The following is a 24,758-nucleotide window of genomic DNA, read 5'->3' as shown; positions in this document are numbered from 1 at the left end:
GTCTTTGGCTTTAGTATGCCTGTAGGAGCAGTGAGAGCCTGGCCCCACCTTTCCTAGTGACCCAGCTCCAGCAGGAAGGGGAGGAGGATATTAAATGTATTTCAGGGCATTGCTGAGTGTGGGGATAGGAACTCCTAATTGGCCCATGGTTGTCTTCATTGCCACCCCCCTAGCTGTTTAGTAATCTGTGCAGATTAGTAAATCTCTGCATTTTTAATCCTGCCAACGTTGCAAGTCCTGTCTTGGGGTGGCAGCAAGCCATTATAAGCTTTCATTGCCTAATAAGAGATGTGGTGCCCAAACATGCACATGATCAGTGTGAACAGACTTGGAATTCAAAATGAAAATGAAGTAATGAATGCGATTGGAAAAGAAACCAGAGGAGAGAAGGCGGGGTTTCTGAGACTGTTGGAGAAGGAAGGGATCATCTATCTCGTGGTTTTTCTCAGAAGGCTAAGTCCTTCCTCCAGGTTTAATAATTGAGAAATGACTGCTGATACTGGTTTGCTGCAGGATATGCACCTCATTAATGAGGCACATTAAAAAGAGAGGCAGGATAAGAGCAGTTTTCCTTTTCTTCCAGTTCCATAGCCATGCCAGAGTAATTAGTAGAAGTCTTTTGATGCTAGCCTTAGAATTATAGTGCCCTTTGAACCTTTTCAGTCGTGTGTTTAAAACTTGGTAACATATTGTGCCAGAAATTTCGCTGCCTTTTCTCTGGGAAAAGCAGGTACCCGTCAGCAAAAGAAAATAAGGTATTAAATACACAGTTATTTCAACTAGCAACACTGCCCTTGTCTCTCTTTTTGAAGGTTTCCTCTACTTTCATTGTTTATGTCTACACAGTAGCTGGGATGATGCTTTCCATCTTAGGCAGACAGACATGCATAGCTCTACTCAAGATAAAGTGCTAAAAATAGCTGAGTGGCCTCAGTAGCTTGTGGGGTGGCTTAGGCTAGTTACCCGAGTATGTACGCAGGGGGTTGGGCAGGATTGTTTTTGGATGGGTAACTCAAGCAGCCACCTCTGCTGTCCCTGCTGCTCTGCTATTTTTTTGCATGCTAGTTTGAGCAGAGCTATGCATGTCTGTCTGCTTGTGCTGGGAAACATCTTCCCAGCTGCTGTGTAAACATACACATTATGTATTGTCTACTTTCCCTGTTCACCTCTTACACTGTGTGCTTCCAGTTGCTTTTGTGGCCTTCTTAACAACAAACACAAAGCACAACCCAAACTCTGAAGTCATTTCACACATCTGAGATAGGAGCCTTATATTCCACTCTGCTGTTACTAAAAACCGCTTTCATATTTTTTTTGCAAACTGTCTACTTCAGAACTCTGATAACAATGCATCATTAACCCAGAGAAAATCTGTGCGCTATCATTACTTATAGACTATCCTCTAAATGGTACAGAGAAATACTGTTAACTGTTTTCACTCTCATTTTCTGCTGTCAGATTTTAGATGCTGTTAGCCTGGAGGAGCGATTCAAGATGACTATACCATTGCTTGTTAGACAGATTGAAGGCCTGAAGCTGCTTCAAAAAACCAGAAAACGCAAACAGGATGATGATAAAAGGGTATGGACTTTTAAATACGGCTTCTCAAGTACACTCCATGGTTTGGCAGAGATGAATAATTTAATTAAATATAGGGTCTCATTTTCAAAAATGACATCTAAATTTGAACCCACAATCATTCACATTTAATTTCTGTGACCATAATTTTTCATATCCAGGTAATAACCTGTATAAAACATCCAAATCCCATATTCTGTACAAGATGGCTATTTATTTAGATTTTTTCTAATCTATATTAAAGCACCTAAGCAAAGGCTTTAAGCACATTTGACATCCATTTAAAAAAAACAAATTGGCTTAAACAACAGAATCATATCATGACCCAATTTGCTTGTGCAAATTCTGTTTCCTCTATCTAAAACTTTAAAAGTGAAAAATTGAGTACAGTTTTAAAACTCATGTTGAGGCCTCTTTCAGAATGTGACCTTAATTATCCAAAAGTATGAGAATAAAATTGTTACTTCTGAAATGGGTGTTTTATACATGAGTGAAACAAGCATTGAGACCTGTAGTTTTCCAAAACATGATAGTCTGATCACATCTCGGCTCTATGAGCTATGATCATGTGTAGTATATATACAACCATGTTTAATGATGAACAATTACTTCTATGGGAATTGAGGGGGAAAAAGTAAGAGCCCTATTTACTCACTGTGAAGATTAGTCTTATTCAATTATTACTGTGTGCTATAATGCAAAGCTTTTAAAACTATAATTAATAACACCTTCAAATTTCTTTCTTGTTTTCTAGTATCCAATAGGTATGGCGGGTTAATTAGTGTATTTTTGTAAACAGGTACCGTAAGAGAAATATGTTTCTTTACTTTAATAATCATGAGATCATATTTAGAACAGGTTAATAAAGTCAAAGATTTTTAATACTAGAAGAGACCATTATAACTATCTATCTAGTCTGACTTTCAGTGTAAGATAAGCCAAACAACGTCACCCAATAAATTATGCATCAAGCCGTTGACTTCAGTTTAAGCCACAGCTTATTTTCCAAAAGATATTTGTGCGCCATTCTGTGCTTCTGTTTTCCGCTTCTTAGGTTGTAGCTATTCGTCCTATTCGGAGGATCAGTCACATTCCAGGGACTGCAGAAGATGAAGAGGAGGATGAAGATCATGATGACATTGTCATGCTAGAAAAGAAAATCAGAACATCCAGTATGCCAGAGCAAGCTCTTAAAGTTTGTGTAAAAGAAATAAAAAGGTAGGTGATAAAATCTCTGTAATATTGAGGTTTTCAAATGTTTATTAATTGACTTTAAATCTCCTATAATTGTAAGTGTTGAGGCAGGCCTTAATAATAGCTGATGCCACAAGCCTGTCCTAGAATACTCATATATAATACTTTTCATCAGGAGATCTCACTACTTTACAATGAAGGCAAGTCTCATTATCCTCCTTTTATAGTGGAGAAAAGGAGGCAAGGAGAGGTGAAGTGACTTACCCAAAGTCACCTAGCAGGCCAGTGGACAATCTGGGATTGGAATCCAGGTCTCCTGAGTCCCAGTCAAGTGCTCTATCTAGTCGGGCAGTGGTTTTCAAACTTTTTTTCTGGGGAACCAGTTGAAGAAAATTATTGATACCCGTGATCCAGTGGAGCTGGGGATGAGGGGTTTGGAGTGTGGGAGGGACTCTGGGGTTGGGGGGGGCTCAGGGCTGGAGCAGGGGGTTGGGGTGCTGGAGGGGGTCAGGGCTCTGGGCTGGTGGTGCAAGCTCTGGGGTAGGGCTGCGGATGAGGGATTTGGGGATCAGGAAGGGGTTCCAGGTTTGGGGAGGTCTCAGGGCTGGGGCAGGGGATTGGGGTGTGGACTTACCTCCAGCAGCTCCTGGTCATTGGTGCAGCCGGGGTGCAGAGGCAGACTTCCTGCCTGTACTGGCACCACGGACCATGCTGCACCCCAGAAGAAGCTAGCAGGAGGTCCAGCTCCTAGGAGGAGGCGCGCAAGCGGCTCCATGCAGCTTTTGCCCACAGGCACCGCCCCCCTCAGCAAGTGCGGAGCCGGTGCTCGGGGCGGGGGCAGCACGTGGAGCCCCGTGGCCCCCCATTGGCTGCTTCTGGGGCGCAACACGGTGTTGGCACAGGTAGGCCCTACCCTGCCTTAGCTGGGCAGCACCACCGACGGGACTTTTAATGTCCTAGTCAGTGGTGCTGACCAGAGCCGCTAGGATCCCTGGTTGCTGAGCAGGCGACCCAGTGCCTTACATGCCACAGCTCAGTACTGGGTCGTGACCTGAACTTTGAAAGACACTGTACTACGGAACACTTTTGGCTTCTGGGCATCTATTTCTCTTTATTAAAATAGGAAATTACAATCATAGAATCATAGAATATCAGGGTTGGAAGGGACCTCAGGAGGTCATCTAGTCCAACCCCATGCTCAAAGCAGGACCAATCCCCAACAAAATAATCCCAGCCAGGGCTTTGTCAAGCCTGACCTTAAAAATCTCAAAGGAAGGAGATTCCACCACCTCCCTAGGTAACGCATTCCAGTGCTTCACCACCCTCCTGGTGAAAAAGTTGTTCCTAATATCCAACCTAAACTTCCTGCACTGCAACTTGAGACCATTTCTCCTTGTTCTGTCATCTGCTACCACTGAGAACAGTCTAGATCCTCTTTGGAACCCCCTTTCAGGTAGCTGAAAGCAGCTATCAAATCCCCCGTCATTCTTCTCTTCTGGAGACTAAACAATCCCGGTTCCCTCAGCCTCTCCTCATAAGTCATGTGTTCCAGTCACCTAATCATTTTTGTTGCCCTCCGCTGGATGCTTTCCAATTTTTCCACATCCTTCTTATAGTGTGGGGCCCAAAACTGGACACAGTATTCCAGATGAGGCCTCACCAATGTCGAATAGAGGGGAACGATCATGTCCCTTGATCTGCTGGCAATACCCCTATATATACATCCCAAAATGCCGTTAGCCTTCTTGGCAACAAGGGCACACTGTTGACGCGTATCCAGCTTCTCGTCCACTGTAACCCCTAGGTCCTTTTCTGCAGAACTGCTGCCTAGCCATTCGGTCTCTAGTCGGTAGCGGTGCATGGGATTCTTCTATCCTAAGTGCAGGACTCTGCACTTGTCCTTGTTGAACTTCATCAGATTTCTTTTGACCCAATCCTCCAATTTGTCTCGGGTACTCTGTATCCTATCCCTACCCTCCAGCATATCTACCACTCCTCCCAGTTGAGTGTCCTCTGCAAACTTGCTCAGGGTGCAGTCCACGCCATCCTCCAGATCATTTATGAAGATACTAAACAAAACTGGCCCCAGGACCGACCCTTGGGGCACTCCGCTCGATACTGGCTGCCAACTAGACATGGAGCCACTGATCGCTACCCATTGAGCCCACTGATCTAGCCAGCTTTCTATCCACCTTGTAGTCATTCATCCAGCCCATACTTCTTTAAGTTGCTGGCAAGAATACTGCAGGAGACCGTATCAAAAGCTTTGCTAAAGTCAAGGAATAACGCATCCACTGCTTTCCCCTCATCCACAGAGCAAGTTATCTCGTCATAGAAGGCAATTAGATCAGTCAGGCATGACTTGCCCTTGGTGAATCCATGCTGACTGTTCCTGATCACTTTCCTCTCCTCTAAGTGCTTCAGAATTGATTCCTTGAGGACCTGCTCCGAAGATTTTTCCAGGGACTGAGGTGAGGCTGACTGGCCTGTAGCTCCCTCGATCCTTCTCTTTCCCTTTTTTTTAAAGATGGGCACTACATTAGCCTTTTTCCAGTCATCTGGGACCTCCCCCGATCGCCAAGAGTTTTCAAAGATAATGGCCAATGGCTCTGCAATCACATCCACCAACTCCTTTAGCACTCTCAGATGCCGCGCATCCGACCCCATCGAATTGTGCTCGTCCAGCTTTTCTAAATAGTCCAGAACCACTTCTTTCTCCACAGAGGGCTGGTCACCTCCTCCCCATGCTGTGCTGCCCAGTGCAGTAGTCTGGGAGCTGACCTTGTTCGTGAAGACAGAGGCAAAAAAAGCATTGAGTACATTAGCTTTTTTCCACATCTTCTGTCACTAGGTTGCCTCCCTCATTCAGTAAGGGGCGCACACTTTCCTTGACTTTCTTCTTGTTGCTAACATACCTGAAGAAACCCTTCTTGTTACTCTTAACATCTCTTGCTAGCTGCAACTCCAAGTGTGATTTGGCCTTCCTGATTTCACTCCTGCATGCCTGAGCAATATTTTTATACTCCTCCCTGGTCACTTGTCCAATCTTCCACTTCTTGTAAGCTTCTTTTTTGTGTTTAAGATCAGCAAGGATTTCACTGTTAAACCAAGCTGGTCACCTGCCATATTTACTATTCTTTCTACACATCGGGATGGTTTGTTCCTGTACCCTCAATAAGGATTCTTTAAAATACAGCCAGCTCTCCTGGACTCCTTTCCCCCTCATGTTATTCTCCCAGGGGATCTTGCCCATCAGATCCCTGAGGGAGTCAAAGTCTGCTTTTCTGCAGTCCAGGGATCGTATTCTGCTGCTCTCCTTTCTTCCTTGTGTCAGGATCCTGAACTCGACCATCTCATGGTCACTGCCTCCCAGGTTCCCATCCACTTTAGCTTCCCCTACTAATTCTTCCCGGTTTGTGAGCAGCGGGTCAAGAGGATAACAGCCCCTGGTTGGTTCCTCCAGTAGTTGCACCAGGAAATTGTTCCCTACATTTTCCAAAAACTTCTTGGATTGTCTGTGCACCGCTGTATTGCTCTCCCAGCAGATATCAGGGTGATTGAAGTCTCTCATGAGAACTAGGGCCTGCGATCTAGTAACTTCCGTTAGTTGCCGGAAGAAAGCCTCGTCCACCTCATCCTCCTGGTCTGGTGATCTATAGCAGACTCCCACCACGACATCACCCTTGTTGCTCACGCTTCTAAACTTAATCCAGAGACTCTCAGGTTTTTCTGCAGTTTCATACCGGAGCTCTGAGCAGTCATACTTGAGGTTTCTAAATTAATTAGTAGATAAAGAAAATGCAGTGGTTAACAGCTTGCTATCATTTCAGTAAGGTTATAAATAAAAATGATACATAAATAAAAATCCATTAAGGTAGAAATAAGGAGGGAAACTTTTCAGGGTACATTTCTAAAGGGCTGATGATCTGCCTTTTTTTTTTTTTTTTTTTTTTTGCACCTGCATTTTTGCACACTCCACAAAGAATTGTGGGTAAAATACCTCAGTTGGTGACATGTCTGACAACCCGATTTTTTGCTCACAGTCAGTTACTTAGAGGTACAGCTACTAAGTTGCATCTGCATTCCATTTGGACCTGCATACAGCTAATAATAGAAGATTTTGAACTAGATTCAGGTGAATTATTATTTTTTTTTTTTCAAAGATGTGCAGTAGAATAGGTGCCAAGAAGGATGATCAAGGCTCCATTGCTGCAGCTATTCAAGAACAGATTCAGGATGGGTATATGTTAGTGAGGTCTTGAAAAACAGAGACAAATGAATATCTAGTGATAGTACTACTGCCCAGTCTTGGCTCAGGGAGGTACCTGACTATTGGGCACAGATGGTGCATAAACACGAGAGACTTTTTTGACACCTTCAGCAATATGGCACGTCTGGTTAATATTTTTTTTCTGAGATTTCTCATCAATGTAATGTAATGTAAATATGAGGGAGAGCCTCTGCTTGGGTTTGTGCTAGTTACACAAAGATGCTGTTTTCATGCATGACTCACAATAAGTCTGGGTGAATTATTTTGGTAAATATTAAATTTGTTAGAAAATACATTTCCGGGGGCATCATAACTATTTGCAAATTCAGGTGGAATTTGACAAATAGCTTTCGCTTTAAAAAAATATAAAAAAAAAAATAAAGTCGAAATAAATAACTGTAACCATTTTGAAACAATGTTTCATTTAGAAATTTAGCTATATTCATTTAAAAACAAAAAAGGTGTTTTGTTTTGTTTTTTTAAAGCTGAAGACTAAACAAAAATGTTGGGTTTTTTTGTTTTGTTTTGGTTTACTTTCTGCGAAAGTGTGTGATATTTCAGTTTTGGTTAGAATCGAACTGAAACGTTGTTCAGGTTTTTCCAGTTCAGTCGCAAATCAGAAACCCCCCCCACAATCTTATAATTCATGCAGCAGTACTCTGCTTCATTTCTTAGCATTAAGAGTTTCAGTGTAGTAAATAGGAATGCTGTGGACCTCCATGTACCAGATACAGATTTTGTGGCAGGAGGAAAAACTCTCAGCTCAAACTTACTATCTCTTTGATACACACATCTACTAAATATATGTACTTTCAGATTAAAGAAAATGCCTCCATCAATGCCAGAATATGCCTTGACCAGAAATTATTTGGAACTAATGGTGGAACTTCCATGGAACAAAAGTACAAAAGGTAAATGCATGTTAGACCTTCTTTGGTGCTGATTGTCTGTCATAGAGAAATTCCAGGAAAAGTATCTGACAATTAAATACTGTGGTACCTAACTGGGTCTGTCTTGTAAATTCTTGTTGCATGGTCTGATAGCAGAAATAACATTAATGTGCTAATTTGGTTTTTAAAATAAATTATTCTTAACCCGGTAAAACGAATCAAGTGGCTATGAAATATAAATGTAATTCACATGTACATCAGGAAAATGATGATTAGAGGATCACGGAGCGAAAGGATTTGATCTGATCGCTGCCTAATTTTTTTTTTTTTTATTGATGTCATGTATTTTGTTTTTCCTTAGATTTTTCACATTGTAAAGTCATTAAAGCATGTAGGTTAATTTTTTTAAGTGATTATTGTTGATATTCTCTTAGAAATTTACAGCATATTCTGTTCTGCCTGTTTAATGAATTTACATTTGGCACTCACTCATTTTCCTTAAACAACCCCTCCCACCCCAAAACAGCAAAACTTTAGACCAGATGACTTCTTTATGAAGAACTGAAGCCAACGTGGTTTTGCCTTGTGTGTCTCCTTGTTGCTTTAAGCATCACTGAAGATATTCAAACAGCTGAGGAAATAGGTCTGTTATTTAAATCAGTGGTTCTCAACCAGGGATGCGTAGGGGTCTTCAAGCAGGTACATCAACTCATCTAGATATTTGCCTAGTTTTACAACAGGCTACAAAAAAAGCACTAGCAAAGTGAGTACAAACTAAAATTTCATACAGACAATGATTTGTTTATACTACTCTATATATTATACAGTGAAATGTAAGTACAATATTTATATTCAAACTAATTTATTTTATAATTCTATGGTAAAAATGAGAAAGTAAGTAATTTTTCAGTAATAGTGTGCTGGGACACTTTTTTTTGTTTTGTTTCTGATTTTGTAAGAAAGTAGTTTTTAAATGAGGTGAAACTTGGGGGTATGCAGGACAAATCAGACTCTTGAAAGGGGTACAGTTGTCTGGAAAGGTTGAGAGCCACTGGTTTAAATGAAGCCTGACAAGGTAGTTTCTACTGTTTTGTAATGTAATTGTGTTTCAGCATTTTTGTAGGAACCTCCCAGAAGTTTGACAAAGAAATCTGTTTCCTTTCTGAATTTTTATTTAAATATTTGGTTACTGAGAGAGCTCCATGTGATGTATATCTTGTTTTCATCAGGGTTCCAATAGGAGAACAGTTGACAGTCTTACTCCAGAACATGTTCTGTGTGGTATAAACAGCAGAATGTGGGTCACTCATGGCTTAGGTGAACCGTGTTACAATACATGCTAATTTACAGACTGTTAAACATGGTAGCATTACTGTAGGCAGAAACTGTTGCATCAGCTGTTCATAGTTAAAACATCGGAAAATCATTCAGTTTTTTTGGCGTTGACAGTGTTACTCGAGATCAAAAGTTTCTAAAACCTAGACATTGCTGATGCCTGTTAAAGTGAAACAGTTAGTTTATTCCAGTAGTTTGAGACTGCAATGCAAAGGCCACGTCTACACTGTGAGCTAGGGATATGACTTCCCCTGCTCGTGTACAGATAGTTGCATTAGCATGAGTATAGTTTAGCCGTGGTGCCACTGGCAGCAGCAGTGGAGGCATGTGCTGAGTGCAGACCTGCCTGAAACTGGTGGGTAAGTAGTTGGTATGGGTAAGCCATGCCTATGCTGCCGCTATCCATACTACCGTTGCCATACTGCTGTTTATAACTGCACTAGCTCGATGAGAGAGTCTGAGCATATGTACGTGAGAATGGGAATCACACCTCTAACTCATAGTGTGGACATAGCCTTAAAAGTCAGCCTCTCAGAGTCTGTTTTGGATCGAGGCACTTTAAAATTAATTGTCTGTGTTGAGCAAATGTTATATTTTCAGTCTACATTGGGAAAAAGGGAGTGTACAGTAAATACTCTGTAAAGGTGCACAGGGGATGGATCACTCAATAAATTGTTCATTCCCTCTGAAACATCTGGCACTGACTACTGTTGGAAGACAGAATATTAGGTTAGATGGGCCATTGGTCTGACCCAGTATGGCCTTTCTTATGTTCTGATCTTCTGAAGTCCTGAGAGTTTGCTTTGAATTGCTCAGCTGAATATAGAGTATTTCTACTAATAAATGTTTTAGTAGGTTGGAGTTCTGTGCTCCATTTGCTGATTCTACAGCAGCTTTCAGCTAATGCATTCACAAAGTTGGGCTGATGACACTGATGGGGCTAGTGCCCAGAGTGGATATTTTAGTATGACTGAGTGATATATATGTTGTTCTTTGTAGTGATTTCATCTAGTTTTTAAATACAGAGTGACTGAAAGTTAGTCAACTGAAAACTAGAAAAGGACAATTTCAGTTGCAATATAAATAATTTTATCTTTCTAAATAAAAACTTGTGGTTCTAAAACTAAATTGAAAAAAATACTAAGCCCTGGTCTACATGGGGGGGGATCGATCTAAGTTACGCAACTTCAGGTACATGAATAACGTAGCTGAAGTCGACATATTTAGATCGACTTACCATGGTGTTTCCACCATGGTGAGTCTACTGCTGCCGCTTCCGCATTGACTCTGCTTACACCTCTCGCGGCGCTGGAGTATAGGAGTCGATGGGAGAGCGCTTAGGGGTTGATTTATCGCATCTAGGCTAGACACGATAAATCGATCGCCGCTGGATCGAGCGCTGCCTGTCGATCTGGCAGGTAGTGAAGACATACCCTTAGCAAGGTTCTTTCAGCTACCACGATCAACTTGCATTTACTTTGACACTATACAACCCTACATCTCACTACATTATTGATGTTACTATACAGTACTCTGATTTTTTCATATTTAATAGTTGCCTGGGAATATAAATGTTTTCAAAGCATGCTGTGTTGTTTGAAATTTATTTACAATCTGAGCCACAGGAGTCTCTCAGTTCTGCTGATGAAATGCTTAACTACATCTGTTACTTCTCTACTTTTCAAAATGACACCATGCTGGAGATGGCTTGGACAAATGTGCTGGCTTTGCAATCCAGGCATGCAGTGTACTGTATGTACACATACATCCTGTGCCTATATGCACTGTAACACATTCACAGGAGTGTATTAGAAACCTGAGAAATACAATTATACTAGTATTTGTGCCTCTTTAATGGCTCAATACCGTGGTGGCTTTTTAAGAAAATGTCACGTGGCTCTTAAAGAGAATGTATATGCATTTTAAATGTAAAATATTTTTCATCATAAGGGAATATGTGGTGTATATATAGTATCTCAGAACTGACACATTTATTTGCCCATGGTCAAAACACTTTCTGTGGCAAAGCTGCACTTTATCAGAAGATATTCTCTCTGGCTTTTTCTCCAGTTGTTGCCTCTTTGCTTTTCATGCCAATAATAATACTTATATGTCAGCTTTTGTCCAAGGAACTCAGTGGTTTATAAATGTTAACACATTACTGTGAAATAGGCATGGGATATGTAAGGAATCTCTTCATGCACCATTCAAACGGAGCTGTCTGGAATTTGGCCAGGAAACTGGAGTAAAATCTCAACTCTTACATAAAGTGGAATTTAATGATGATAACTGGTCAGGCTCTCCAATTTATCTCTCTTAAAAGGTGGCAGCTGCAATACACCATTTTCAGCCTTTAACAATGTAGCCCATTAGCTCAGAACTGGTTTGGGCAGAGTACTGATTGTTGAATCGCTAATGCATCCTAAAACAAGTTGGTAATAATTGGAGGCATTCTATCCAACCTGCTGAATCTTGTTCTGCTCAAGAGAGTTTAACAGCTTATAGCCCAAGGTCACTGGAGGTAGATAGTAGAGGTGGGCTCCATGCAAAATCCTGGATTTGGTCCAAATCTCTTCACATGGGGAAGTTAGATATGGATAAGGATGTCCTAGATCAGGCCTATGTCTAGTAGAAAGCAAGTGCTGTAAAATCTTTGACATTTATTTGTCACTTCTGGAATGGTCCCTCCTGCTTTTTCCATCTTCGTTTGTTTCTGAGTGTCATGGTTTCAGGATAACTGTACTTGCATCTTCCACCTCTCCATCCTCCCCCAAATCCTTGGTCCACTCCAGTAGTTCCCATTCAGGTCTAAGGTCTCCTGTCATCACATGTTTCTGTTTAGGGACACTTGTCCCACTGCTGTCCCTTCTGACCTGAAGGTTTAAGGCTGCACAGCTCCCTGCCTTACACTGTGACATCACCAGCAAGTCATTCTGTCTGAAGGCCAGATCCATGCTTTGCTTTCTCTCCGAGGGCTATGAACAGTGTATTGCCAGCAGTTACAAGTTACCACACAGCACTTTCTAAGTAAGCACGTTTATTCTTAAGGTAAAAGCATTACAGGAAAAAAAACATCCTACACACACCCTAAAAGCTTTCCAGAGGACTCTTCCTTCTGCCATCTTTGGTTTTATACTGCTGTTATTCCATTGACTTAATTGAAATTACTCTTAGTTTGTGTTGGCGTAAGTAAAAGCACAGTCAGGGCCTTATTTATTCAGGGCCTGGTTTATTCCTTTTATTGAAAATTATTCTGGAGGTAAAACTGCCTGAATCTCATGTGGCTGAGTACAACTTGGGTGTAGATGTAAGATTATGTATATGATACTTAATTTAAAAATCAGTCATTGCCTTGGCTATCTGTTTTGATTGAGGGATTCTGTCATTGACTCCACTTAGAGCAAGATCAGGATGTGCCTTTGTTCATTTTAGAGTTTCAATGCATTTTCAAATGTTGCTGGAATTGAGTGAACGTATAAACCATCATTTGCATCTGCAGTTGCCTGTATTTGTGCGTTCCGAGGGATATAACAGTTTATATGTGCGTAGTTTAGATTCACACACTTGAGTCAGATTTACTATTGAGGGTAGTGTATTTGCCAATGCATATGTTATGCCCCTGAATAACAATTTGGCACTTTAGGTAAAATAAGTAAGGCTTCTATTCCAAAGCTTAAACTCCATGTCTAATGTTACAGAGTTTTGGCTGGAGGTATTTTCAAAAGATTTTGTGCGTTGATGTCCGAGTCTAGATAGTTATGTGCTGAAAGAAATCTCATATATGTTTCTTTCTTTCCCTGGGTTGTGAACCTTTTGAGACCACCCAGAATAATCTGTTTGGGAGACGCTGCCCAGGACCTTTCTGCTGAGATTGCCAACAAGACTGTAATAAAGATTTTTTTTTGATGTGTGATAACCAAGTCCCTACAGTTGGACAGAGACCAACTCATTTTATATGGGTCACCAAACTGGTCTCATATAACTGTTGCTACCAAGCTGGGTCAGATTTCGAACCCATGACCTAGAGGTGAAAGCTCCATATTGCAGTACCAGGATCTATCTAGCTTCCTTTTTAACACGTTTCTTTACAAAAGGAAAGGGGGAGATTGTATTGATTTTTAACACTGTCATGGTGTAAATTGGTTAGTCTCTAAGGTGCCACAAGTACTCCTTTTCTTTATGGTGTTTTTGGTGAATCTTAATTCTTCAAGGCAGGAAAAACTGTAATTTTGCTGCTCTCAGAAAAGAGTCTGAAATGTGGCCATAGTAAACAAATTTTATCCTTTGTATTTCAGAAACAATGCTTTAATCTTTAAACGGAAATATTGCTGATCTTATTTTGGTGCTTGACACTTGACAGATCGTCTGGATATTCGTGCAGCTAGAATTCTTCTGGACAATGATCATTATGCCATGGAGAAGTTGAAGAAGAGAGTTTTGGAGTATTTAGCTGTCAGACAACTTAAAAACAACCTAAAGGGACCCATCCTTTGTTTTGTGGGTCCCCCTGGAGTCGGTAAAACTAGCGTGGGAAGATCTGTTGCGAAAACCCTGGGCCGAGAGTTCCATAGGATTGCCTTAGGAGGAGTATGTGATCAGTCTGACATTCGAGGTCACAGGTAATTTTATCTTTGTTTCATACTGGTAATCCCCCCCTCCCCTCCCCCGTTTTCTCACTGACGTTCTTTTTATTAAGAGAGGGTTTAACATGGTTTTGGCACCCACTCAACAGGATGGAAATTAAACAATAATTGAGGACATTCAGTGTTAAGACTGACTGGGCTTGTCATCTATACCTGCTCCTGTTGTCCTTTGTTATTAGAGCTCATATAGTATGTAACATCATGGATAGATCTGGAACTCTTTCAAAATTTAAGAATAGTGGATAGAGTTTGTGGTTGTCTGGGATCAACATATGTCAGAAACAGTACTGGAAAAAAAGACAGTTCTGATATAATGATCTCAAGGGTGTAGTGGCTTTGGAGCATTCCTAAGGAGTGAAAATACAAAATTAGCGGTAAATCAAATTATCAACAAAGGTTATTCCTTAATCTGTCAGAGTTACACTGCTATACCAGAATGCGTTCTCATAATGGTGGCAGTTTATGGGGGCGGTCGTCCAGATTGTAATAAGAGGGAATTAAAAAGGAAAAGAGGGCGGGAGACATAATACTGTTTCATTGTTCAGTTCAACCCTCTCTTATCTCCCATCTCTGTACATGCTGGAACTGAATTGCAGTAGATTAACTCCTGCACAGGCATAACAATTCTTACCGGGTGGCTCCAATTTGCCCTACTAAAAGGACCACAAAGATTGTATTAAACAAAATGCCAAATGAATACCATGTGATTTACTTCATAAACATTTTTATTCTTTGGGTAGATGCAGATGTGTACTCCACTTAGGTGTGTGCATGCCCAGTATGCCAGAGACTTTTGCCTAGAAGTATCTGTAGAGGGGTGGCACTTGTGCCTCATAACTGTGTCCCCTCCCCAGGCTATGTGAAGTGGCACTGCCCAACCTCCCCTCAGTTCGTTCTCACCACCCATGACTGGAGTTGGAGCTGTGTGGTTGTAGTCTCACCACCTCACATTTCGTCTTAGCCTAGCTTATTGTATGTATTTAGTGTTAGTAGTTAGAATAGTGTAAGTTGATACTTAATGTTCCCCGGTGATGCTCTCATCAGGGTTTAAACACTGTCCTTCATGTGGAGGGGTGATCCCAGACAGTGACCCCCTCACGCATGCTTGCTTTGTCTTGGCAAAGCCCACACTTTACAGAGCGCTATTCAATTTGTAAATTGTTTAAGCGGCAGACTCAGGAGCATGGGAGGAGAGTGTTCTCTGGGTCGTCTTCGCAATGTGGAGCCTAAGTTCCCTCTAAGCTGCGGAGCCGTACAGCAGCCTAGTAAGCACTGCACAGGCGCTCAGGGCTGCAGTGGGGAGAGAGACCTTTCCTCCAGCTCCGGACCTGCTGCAGCCGGGGGGAGAGGTGCCCCTCCCTCGGCCCAGCCCCAGCCCGGACCTGCTGCGGCTGGGGGAGAGGCGTCTCTCTCGTGGCCCCAAACCAACCCAGGCCCTGCCTGGACCTGCTGCGGCAGAGGTGCCCCTCCCTCAGCCCCAACCCAGCCCGGACCTGCTGCAACCGGGGGAGAGGCGCCTATACCGCAGCCTCAGCCCCAGACCTGCCGGGGGTAGAGGTCCCTCTGCCGCAGCCCCAGCCCTGCAGGAGGGGAAAGGCGCATTTTCCCCCTCAGCCCAGGTGCTGCTGCGGGGAGAGAGAGCTAGGGGCAGTCCTCTCTCTCCGCCATAGCTCCTGGGCACCCGAAACCCCTGACCCCACCACAGAGCCTCACCCCCAGCCTGAGCCCTCAGCCCCACCCCCACCACATGAAAGTTGTTATGTGCATCAATATGGAGGTGATGTGTCACACATCCTCTCCATATTGGTTCACATAACAAAATTCATTCTGTACATGCATTGGAAACATTAGAGGGAACACTGTGGGCATCCCTGCGATTGACCTGTTTGCAACGAGAGAAAACAGAAAGTGTCGCCTATTGTGCTACTGGGGGTGGGGCCCTCAGTCTGGTCTCCCTCTCCGACGCTTTCCATTGCAGATGTCCCCTGGGTTTTCTGTACACTTCCCTCCATTCTGATCATTCTGCAGGTCATCCTCAAGCTCAAGGAGGATTGGGTCAAGATCATCCTCATTGCTCCAGTATGGGCAAGTCAGGGCTGGTTCTTGGACTTCCTTGCTCTGTCAGCTCAGCCTCCCATACCGCTTCCTTTCCACCCTGACCTGCTCACACAGGACCACAGCCGCGCTCTCCATCCTGCAGTCAGCTCCCTGCACTTCTCGGCATGGCTGCTGATTGGCTACGTGAAGAGGAAGAACACTGCTCAGAGTCCATCCAATAAGTCCATCTCAATAGTCGGAGGTCCTTCACTAGGATGGCCTGCTTAGTGAAATGGAAGAGATTCTCTGTGTGGTCCTTGGCCAACAGACCAATCGACAGAGGCTTCCATCCAGGACATCTTGGAGTACCTGTTGCATCTTCAGAAGTTGGGCCTTATGCTCAGTACTCTGAGAGTGCATTTGGGAACAATATCAGCGTTGCATCCCCCGATTCAAGGGAAGTCCTTTTTTTTTTTTTTTTTTTTCCAGTGCCATGGTGATGAGATTTCTGAAGGGGCTCCTCCACTTATATCCTCTGGTCCGAGAACCGGTTCCCCTGTGGAACCTAAACATAGTTTTGGCAGTTCTGATGGGCCCGCCAGTTGAGCCCCCTGCATCCTGTCCACTGCTCCTTCTGTCTTAGAAAATTACATTCCTGATAGCCATGACTTTGGAAGAAGAGTGTGTGAGTTGCAGGCCGTAATGGCTGAGTTGCCTTACCTTCAGTTTTCCAAGGATAAGGAAATGCTGTGATCACACCCAAAATTTTTATCCAAGGTGGTCTCTTGGTTTCATCTAAATCAGGTGGTATATTTACGTATTTTTTTCCCCTAAGCCACACTCCTCTCTGGAAGAACAGCATCTTCATAGTCTGGATGTCAAGTGATATCTAGCCTTTTATCTAGACAGGGCTAAACGGTTTTGTGCTTCGCCTTGCCTGTTCATGTCATATGTGGACCCCATGAGGGGACAAGCAGGCTGTGCATAGACTGCTTCTAGATGAATAATGAGAGCTTCGGCTATGCCTCCTCAGCGGGTACTGGCACACTCCATGAGAGCACAAACGACGTCAATAGTGTTCCTCAGTGAAATTTCTATACTTATTTTCAGGACAGTCACGTAGTTGTCCATACATATATTTATGGACCACTTTGCTATTACTGCAGACACAGGCCCTGGAAGGGGGTCCTGTAATCCTTATTTCAGTAGACTGTGAGCCCCGCCTCTGGATTGGAGTACTGCTCATGAGTCATGTACGTGGAATATATGTCTGCATCTGCTCGAAGAAGAAGAAATGGTTACTTATTGTAACTGTTGTTCTTTGAGATGTGATGCAGACGTGTATTCCACAACGTACCCTCCATCCCCTCTGTATCGGAGTCTCCTCTCATGGGCTTTTGGAACTAAAGGCACTGACTCTTATAGTCAGGGGAGGGGCCACAGCCATGAGGTGCGAACACCACCTGTACCGCTAGGCAAAAGTCTTCAGCTTTGGCGCGTTGGGTGCGCACACATCCAAATGGATTATATGTCTGAATCACATCTTGAAGAACCACAGTTACAGTAAGGAACCGTTTCTTACACAAACATAAAAAGGCACACACATTGTCCAATGAAGTTGATGCTGAAGACCTGATGGAAGGACTGGAATTGGGTTACTGCAGCTATGTTGCAAGGATGGTGAGGGCATTGAAAATACCTTGTTGGCAGTATCCTCATACTCATGAGTGTTCTACTCTTCCTTTTCAAAAGACAACATTTTATTCAGGGATGCATTTGAGCTTAACATATCCAAAAACTTTTTTCACGCTTTTTTGGGAGGAGCCAGAATCCTTTTGATCTTCTTAACAACTTTTGACAGTATTAATTTTTTCTTTGGTTTAGAAGCATGGCCTGTCTTCATTATTTTAATCCTTTCGCTTGTTTCTGATGAAGCGTGAAAAAACATCCTGGAATGGTATTTCCTGGTGAAAATGTATACAGCGTCTAGAAATTCAGAAGAGAATATATTTAACGGGCAGTGTTGTGTATGTTTTAATCTGTGGACAGCTTTCTGTTGGAGATGACTAATAAGTGCGGCTGTTTTCCCTGCTGTTTGTGCAATAATTGCTGGGAAGCAAACTGAGTTCTATTTCTTTTTAGAAAGTATGTCAGTAAAATGGTCTGACACTTACGCTGTTTGCCAACATCATTTGCATGACCTTTAAAGATGAACACAACTACTCTGTCCATTATATACATCATTGGAGCAGAACATTAAATAGGAAATATACAAGTCTCCATAGGAGTTAATTGGCAAGTAACAATTATGTACATTTCCAAGAGTGTGTATTTGAGTTTCTGACTTTAAAGGGGCTCTTTTAAACCTCTTGGAGAAGGAGCCACAATTGGATCCAGCAGTCAGTGAAAAGAGGGAGCTGTGGATGTTTCATACACACAGATGCAGTTTTTTAGGTTGCAACAGACGAGTGTTTTCTGTGACAGTTTGGTAAAATCTGACCTTTGTAGCATCTGTCTATATTGCAAAATCTCTCGGGCATTAATGGAAGATGGAGAGAACTTGTCCCCTTACATCAATACAAAGCTCTGAAATAATTTGCATTTAATAATTCAAGTATTTCTAGTGATGTGAACATTAAAACATTACCCGTTAACATACACAATTTAAATTGTCATGTGTTGCTATTCAAACTGGAACCACTAGAGGGTGTCAAACATTTCTTAAAGAAGCATGCATCTATGCTAATGAACGTGCTTTTCAACAGAGAATAGGTGGTAGGACTTCTATCTGCCTGCTAGGTTTCCAGATGAGTGCTCTGCTTACATAATTATCTAAAATGAAGACATTAGTAACTTCCTTTAGTTACCAGTAGTTCTTCATAGTTTTACCAGTTTTATTTTAGACTTCCCATCTCATCCATTTTAAAACATGAATACTAGTGTTGTACAATAATGGCATGTAACACAAGTTTAAGCTAAAATGTTTGGGTCATCAGCATTTTTATAAAGGCTTTGTTAAAATACTATCCTTGGAAATGCATGTTTTGAAATATTTATATCTGCACAGAAAATTGCCTAACTAGAAATATTTTTTTAAATTGACTGAAAACTCTTTGGCTACCAGTGTATTGCATCAGAAAAAAGAGCAAGTTATCTTTGAGATATTAGCAAAAGATTCAGATAATTCTTCAGTGAACAAGGAAATACAGAACTTAAGGACCAAATATATTCTGTTATGCCAGTTAAACTCAATGTAAGTTGCGCTCACTTAGTCAGTAGCCAGATTTATCCCTCCCTTCTTAACTCTTCTGACTACTCTTGCAGTATTGTGTAATGTTAGGATCAGGATGTGCTGGGATGCTTGTACACAACAGGATGAATTAAGACTGAAATGTTTGTAATTTTGCCTTTGAATTTTCATGGCTTTTATTGAGTCTTACTATAGTTGTTCTGTGTTTCAGTGAAGGGTTTGCATCTATTACGGATTTGTTTTTCTGCATGCACAGATTGTTTCTACAAAGTTATTTATGTAAGTAAGCCCTGGTTCCACAATAGAAGCTTCACAAGTGAATTCATGCATCTGTGTGACGCCTTCAGTGGGCCTGTGCGCCAGTAAAGGGCTGAGTCCGTAAGGATCCAGTTTAAAGAACTGGGGACTGTCAACGTTCCTTCCCCACTCTGAACTGTAGGGTACAGATGTGGGGACCTGCATGAAAACCTCCTAAGCTTACTTTTACCAGCTTAGGTTAAAACTTCCCCAAGCTACAAATTATTTTACCCTTTGCCCTTGGACTTCCACTGCCACCACCAAATGTTTATCTGGGTTTATTTTTATTAGGAAAGCGTTGTTCGGGAACGTCTTTCCCCCCCAAAATCCTCCCAACCCTTGCACCCCACTTCCAGGAGAAGGTTTGGTAAAAAATCTCACCAATTTGCATAGGTGAACACAGACCCAAACCCTTGGATCTTAAGAACAATGAAAAAGCATTCAGTTTCTGAAAAGAAGGATTTTAATAGAAGTAAAAAGAATCACCTCTGTAAAATCAGGATGGTAAATACTTTACAGGGTAATTAGATTCAAAACATAGAGAATCCCTCTAGGCAAAACCTTAAGTTACAAAAAGACACACAGACAGGAATATTCATTCTATTCAGCACAGCTTAATTTCTCAGCCATTTAAAGAAATCCTAATCTAACGCATATCTAGCTAGATTACTTACTAAGTTCTAAGACTCCATTCCTGTTCTGTCCCCGGCAAAAGCATCATACAGACAGACACAGACCCTGTTTTTCTCCCTCCTCCCAGCTTTTGAAAGTATTTTGTCTCCTCATTGGTCATTTTGGTCAGGTGCCTAGCTTCTTAACCCTTTATAGGTGAGAGGATTTTTCCTCTGGCCAGGAGGGATTTTAAAGGTGTTTACCCTTCCCTTTATATTTACGACAGGGACACACAATACAATTGTACGATATAACTTTTTCCTGCAAACTGTTTCAAAGATTCTTTAATTATCATAAACATAATTACAGATTTATGTAATGAATACTATCAGACAGAAATATGGAGGTAAAAGAAGAGGGGAGAAAAGAGATGAAGGGGTGGTAGGAGAGAGGGAGACTGCTTTTCTTTGAAATATACAGTACATGGGATAATGTCGGTGCAAAAAGAGACAAGGTTCTCTGAGAGCAAGCCCGAGTCATTCATTATGAATCGGGCCTTGATGCCATCTAATGGCTCCTTTCTACACCATTAAAGAGAACTTTTCATTAACGTAGCAATATGTAGGGGGTACTGTTAGTGCTTGTTACCTCTCCTACTCTTAGTGAATAAAAGCTTGTAAATAGATTTGATTTAATATCATTTTTGTTTTGTTTGCAAACAAGGGCTGCCAAAAATAGCAATCAATATATTTTGCCACTCATCTTCTAGGCGGGAGGAAGGTGTATACTGAATGATCTATTCAACAGGAAAAGCACTGTGTCATGGGTGGTGTTTCAATGGGCGTGCAGTTCCATGTGATGTACAAATGCAGTAATCTGGAAACGCCCAGCTTTTACAATTTAATCACTGATTACATGCTTGCAGCTGGAGTTCATGTGAATCCTTTTTTTCATTAGGCTATGAGTAGCCACTACTGTTCTGCATTCTCAAAATGAAGTCAACATTTCAGTACAAAAACAGAACTGCTTTATCAGACATCCTCCATCTGTCCTTGGCTTTTACCACTCATCTACTCCATATGTAAAAGTTTGTTGCTTACTTTTGATGCAAACTTCCTTATTAAAAAGAGAACTGAAGACGTAGTAGAAACATTTTTTTTTTAAATTATCAGGTTTTTTAAAATGTTTAGCACCATATAGTACTATAGTTCAACTAGCGTAATTTCTATGTCCATTCATGAGGGAATCTGTTATAATCCCTCTAGCAATAGCTATGTTTAAATAAGTTTATTGCTAGTGAAATTCTGATACTAGTGTGGACAGGACCTAAACCAAGTTGAAAGTCTGTTTTAAAGTGTGTTAGCCTAACCTAACAAGAGCCATATGAGGGAGCATGTGGTTTTTCTACAATAGAGGTCTTTAGAAGAAGCTGTTGTCAGCTGACTTTCTAGGCTTGTGGTGAGGACACTTGGTCCCTGTTTTTGTTCTTTCGAAGACTCCCGTTTTTTTATTCTATTTTCTGTATCAACCTCTAGAGTTTGGACAGTGTTTATAAAGCTGCTGCTTTTCTTAAATTTTAATTTGCATGGACTGCTTTGTTACTGATGGGGGGGAAAAACAACACCACAAAAAGGAGTCTTAATGAAGCTTCAGTTATGCTTTTGCACATCAAAGGAAATCATACTTCTATTGTGTGACAGAAATAAGTAGTTCAAAACATCTTAAATGTTCAAGGTTTTGTTATTAACAGTTAATTGTGCCAGTCACTAATTTTTGAATATTGAAACTTGGAAGCAATTTAGATTCTTAAGTGATCGGGAATTTCAGTATAAGACATTCAGACACATGGTTATCATATTATTAAGCTGTTGTTCCTCCTGCCACGTTGTATTTAGTGTCTCTAATGCTCTCATACAGATCTGCCTTTGTATGGTATTTATTAACCTCTTGCAAAACTAGCATTACTTGTCAGTATTGTGGGTCTTGAGTCTGTCAGGTTAATTCAATAATAAAATTGGGTAGTGCCCACCTATACAATGGCACTTTGTAGCACAGGGCTATAGACAATCTAATTTTCTCCAAGGAAAGCTGTTACAGATGTAAAGGGAAAATTGATATCCATGTACCTGTTAAATTCAGGCTGTAAATTTAATCTGTCTTTCATGTTAGCGTATCAAATTATGTAAATAAATGCATGCACATTTTAAGTTAGAATTTAATCCACTGATTAAACAGCTGTGTTGAATTTAATTAACTCGATTTGCTGTATTTAAAATTTGTTACAGTACAAGGGATGAGGGAGAGAAGAGAGGGAAAGGAAGGGTGATAGCTGTGAAAAAGTTATGATACTGTTTGGAACTGTAATTTCTTCCTACTTACCCATGCTCTTGTCCAACTCTAACGATTAAGCTCCAATTCCATGGGACTTAAGCATATGTTTAAATTCTTTGCTGAATCAAGACCTGTGCCTAACAAAGCTGCTTCTACATTTGATCCTTGAAAATCTCATGATGCCTACATTGCCCATTTCACCCTTCTTGTATCTTGAGTACCCCATTTTAGTAGGAACCAAAGCAATTCCCCATCTCCATCTATGGTAGCTTTATTTATTTCTACACACTGATTACCTGATGCAACTTTTTGAAGGGCTACAACTTAAAAATTTTCCAACAATAGTTTTTTTCTTTAGATGTAAGAATTTTTTGGCTTGTTTCTTCTGATTTCTCCTTGGAAGGATGTTGGGTTATCAAGACAGCCACTGAAACTGCACCTTGCAAGATGCTGATATTGCTGGACTTGCCATAAGTTGTTTTACAGATGCTTCCACCTTCATCTTTTCTCACCACAGCTCTTGATAGTTAGGTTTGTCTCAGTTTACCTAGTTTGCTATTTTTCCTAAGGATAAGGAGGCTGAATGTATTCAGTAGTTGTTGAGCCCTAGAGCATAACAGCAAATTTGTCATAACTTTATAAAGTTAAATGTAAATATCACTTAAACAATTATAGAATCATGCCCTCTCCTTCAACAGACAAATTTAATATAAAACCATATCATTATTACAGGGTGGGGTGATATTTACTGTGGGATTCAAAATGATTTAAAGTCCGCTTTAGTAGTTTTAAAACCCTTCCCATGGTTTTTAGGATTCATCTTTCCAAAGCTCTTCCTGTTTGTTCTGGCTAGTTTAATACAGATTATATGGGCCAAGCATTTAGACCTGTCCTGCAAATCTGCTTTGTGAGGGTCATGAGATAGCTCCTGTAGTGTAGCAATCATGTATCGGTTTCTTCTGAGCCATCAGTATTTTGTTTGTTTTATGGCACAAGCAGAAAGACTGTGATAAACTTAGGATATGGTGATTGCTTATGTGTAAAATATATATAGTTCCCCCACACACACTGTAAAACAAACAAATTTCCTAAACAAATTTGGATAGGTACTTTTTCATTCCATGCATGCTTTGCTAAGTTAATTTTTTCTGTTTTGTTCAAATATGACAAAATCAACTATAAGGTGTTTTTAAAAAAGTTATTCAATGAAAAATCTCTCTGTTTATGGGTTCCAATTAGGACACATGGCTACCTAACATAGGCTTCATGGAATCCAACATTCGTAGAATTATGCCCAAATTTATTAATACTGTATGTCACAGTTAGGATACTAGTACCACTGCTGTTAAAAGTATAAAAATGATGCAGAGTTCAAAAATCTATGTTTCTAGTTGGCCAAAGGGTTTTAAAAAATCCCAAACCTTGCTTGCAACCATTTATTGTGATCATGCACTATGTGGATTTTAGGCGTGCTTTACTCTGCCTGGAACAAATATTTCAGTAAGGAATTGGGGTTAGAATATCATTCTTTAATCAGTTACATTAATTAAGTTGTATATTCAACAATGGAAGCATGAGAGAGACTGGTTTTTACACAAGTATTATGATAAGGCTGCTTTTTTCCAGATTTGTTTCTTTGGGTTTTAGGTTTGTTGTTTTCATGCCTGATGTCTTCTGCTTCTGATTTTTTTTTCTGCTTGTTTCACACAGGCGCACCTATGTTGGCAGTATGCCTGGTCGAATAATCAATGGTTTGAAGACTGTTGGGGTTAACAATCCAGTGTTTCTATTAGATGAGGTTGACAAACTGGGAAAGAGCCTGCAAGGAGATCCTGCAGCTGCTTTGCTTGAGGTAAGATATGGGATCATCTTATTCTCACTGTCACATACTGTACATTCCAAAGGTTGATTAATTTCAGATTAGCAGAATTTCTCAGGAAGAAAGTGTTAGTTTGGTGAAGGCATAGTGGGACTTGTACTGAGTAAAAGACAGGCTGAGTTGATGGTTTTGTGTACTGCTAGTCAGTGAAGTTGATGATAATCGGATCTTTTGCAGTGTCTCATACATAGTGCAAACTCTACTGGCTGCACGTCTCCTAAAATACTTATAAGGACAGTGATCTTTGTTTAAACTTTTAGTCCTCTTGCAGACTTCACAATGGCCTTTTTACGCATGCTCAACATAGTGTTTTAAACTTTTTAATAAAAAGTCAGACATTTTAATTGTACCAAAATAGATTCTGTTAAGGATACTCGTACACTAGATGACATAAGTCTTTAACCACACAGATCTTTTTTTTATTGATTTAAGATTATTAGCA

At 41.0% G+C, this 24,758-nt stretch overlaps 1 protein-coding gene across 3 annotated transcripts in view; it reads left to right on the top strand.

Annotated features, from left to right (window-relative positions):
• LONP2 (lon peptidase 2, peroxisomal) overlaps positions 1-24,758 on the top strand; it is a 93,257-nt gene that overhangs the window by 8,540 nt on the left and 59,959 nt on the right. For all 3 annotated transcript variants that reach the window (XM_077831489.1, XM_077831488.1, XM_077831487.1), the window contains exons 4-8: positions 1,459-1,581; positions 2,633-2,796; positions 7,859-7,953; positions 13,628-13,886; positions 24,148-24,289. In XM_077831489.1, the coding sequence (XP_077687615.1) occupies positions 1,459-1,581; positions 2,633-2,796; positions 7,859-7,953; positions 13,628-13,886; positions 24,148-24,289 (783 nt within the window). The remainder of the gene's footprint in view (positions 1-1,458; positions 1,582-2,632; positions 2,797-7,858; positions 7,954-13,627; positions 13,887-24,147; positions 24,290-24,758) is intronic.

This window comes from Eretmochelys imbricata, chromosome 12 (assembly GCF_965152235.1).
Source record: "Eretmochelys imbricata isolate rEreImb1 chromosome 12, rEreImb1.hap1, whole genome shotgun sequence".
Lineage (NCBI taxonomy): Eukaryota > Metazoa > Chordata > Testudines > Cheloniidae > Eretmochelys > Eretmochelys imbricata.
The sequence above is the reverse complement of the archived record's forward strand: the minus strand, read 5'-3'. Positions and strand labels throughout refer to the sequence as shown.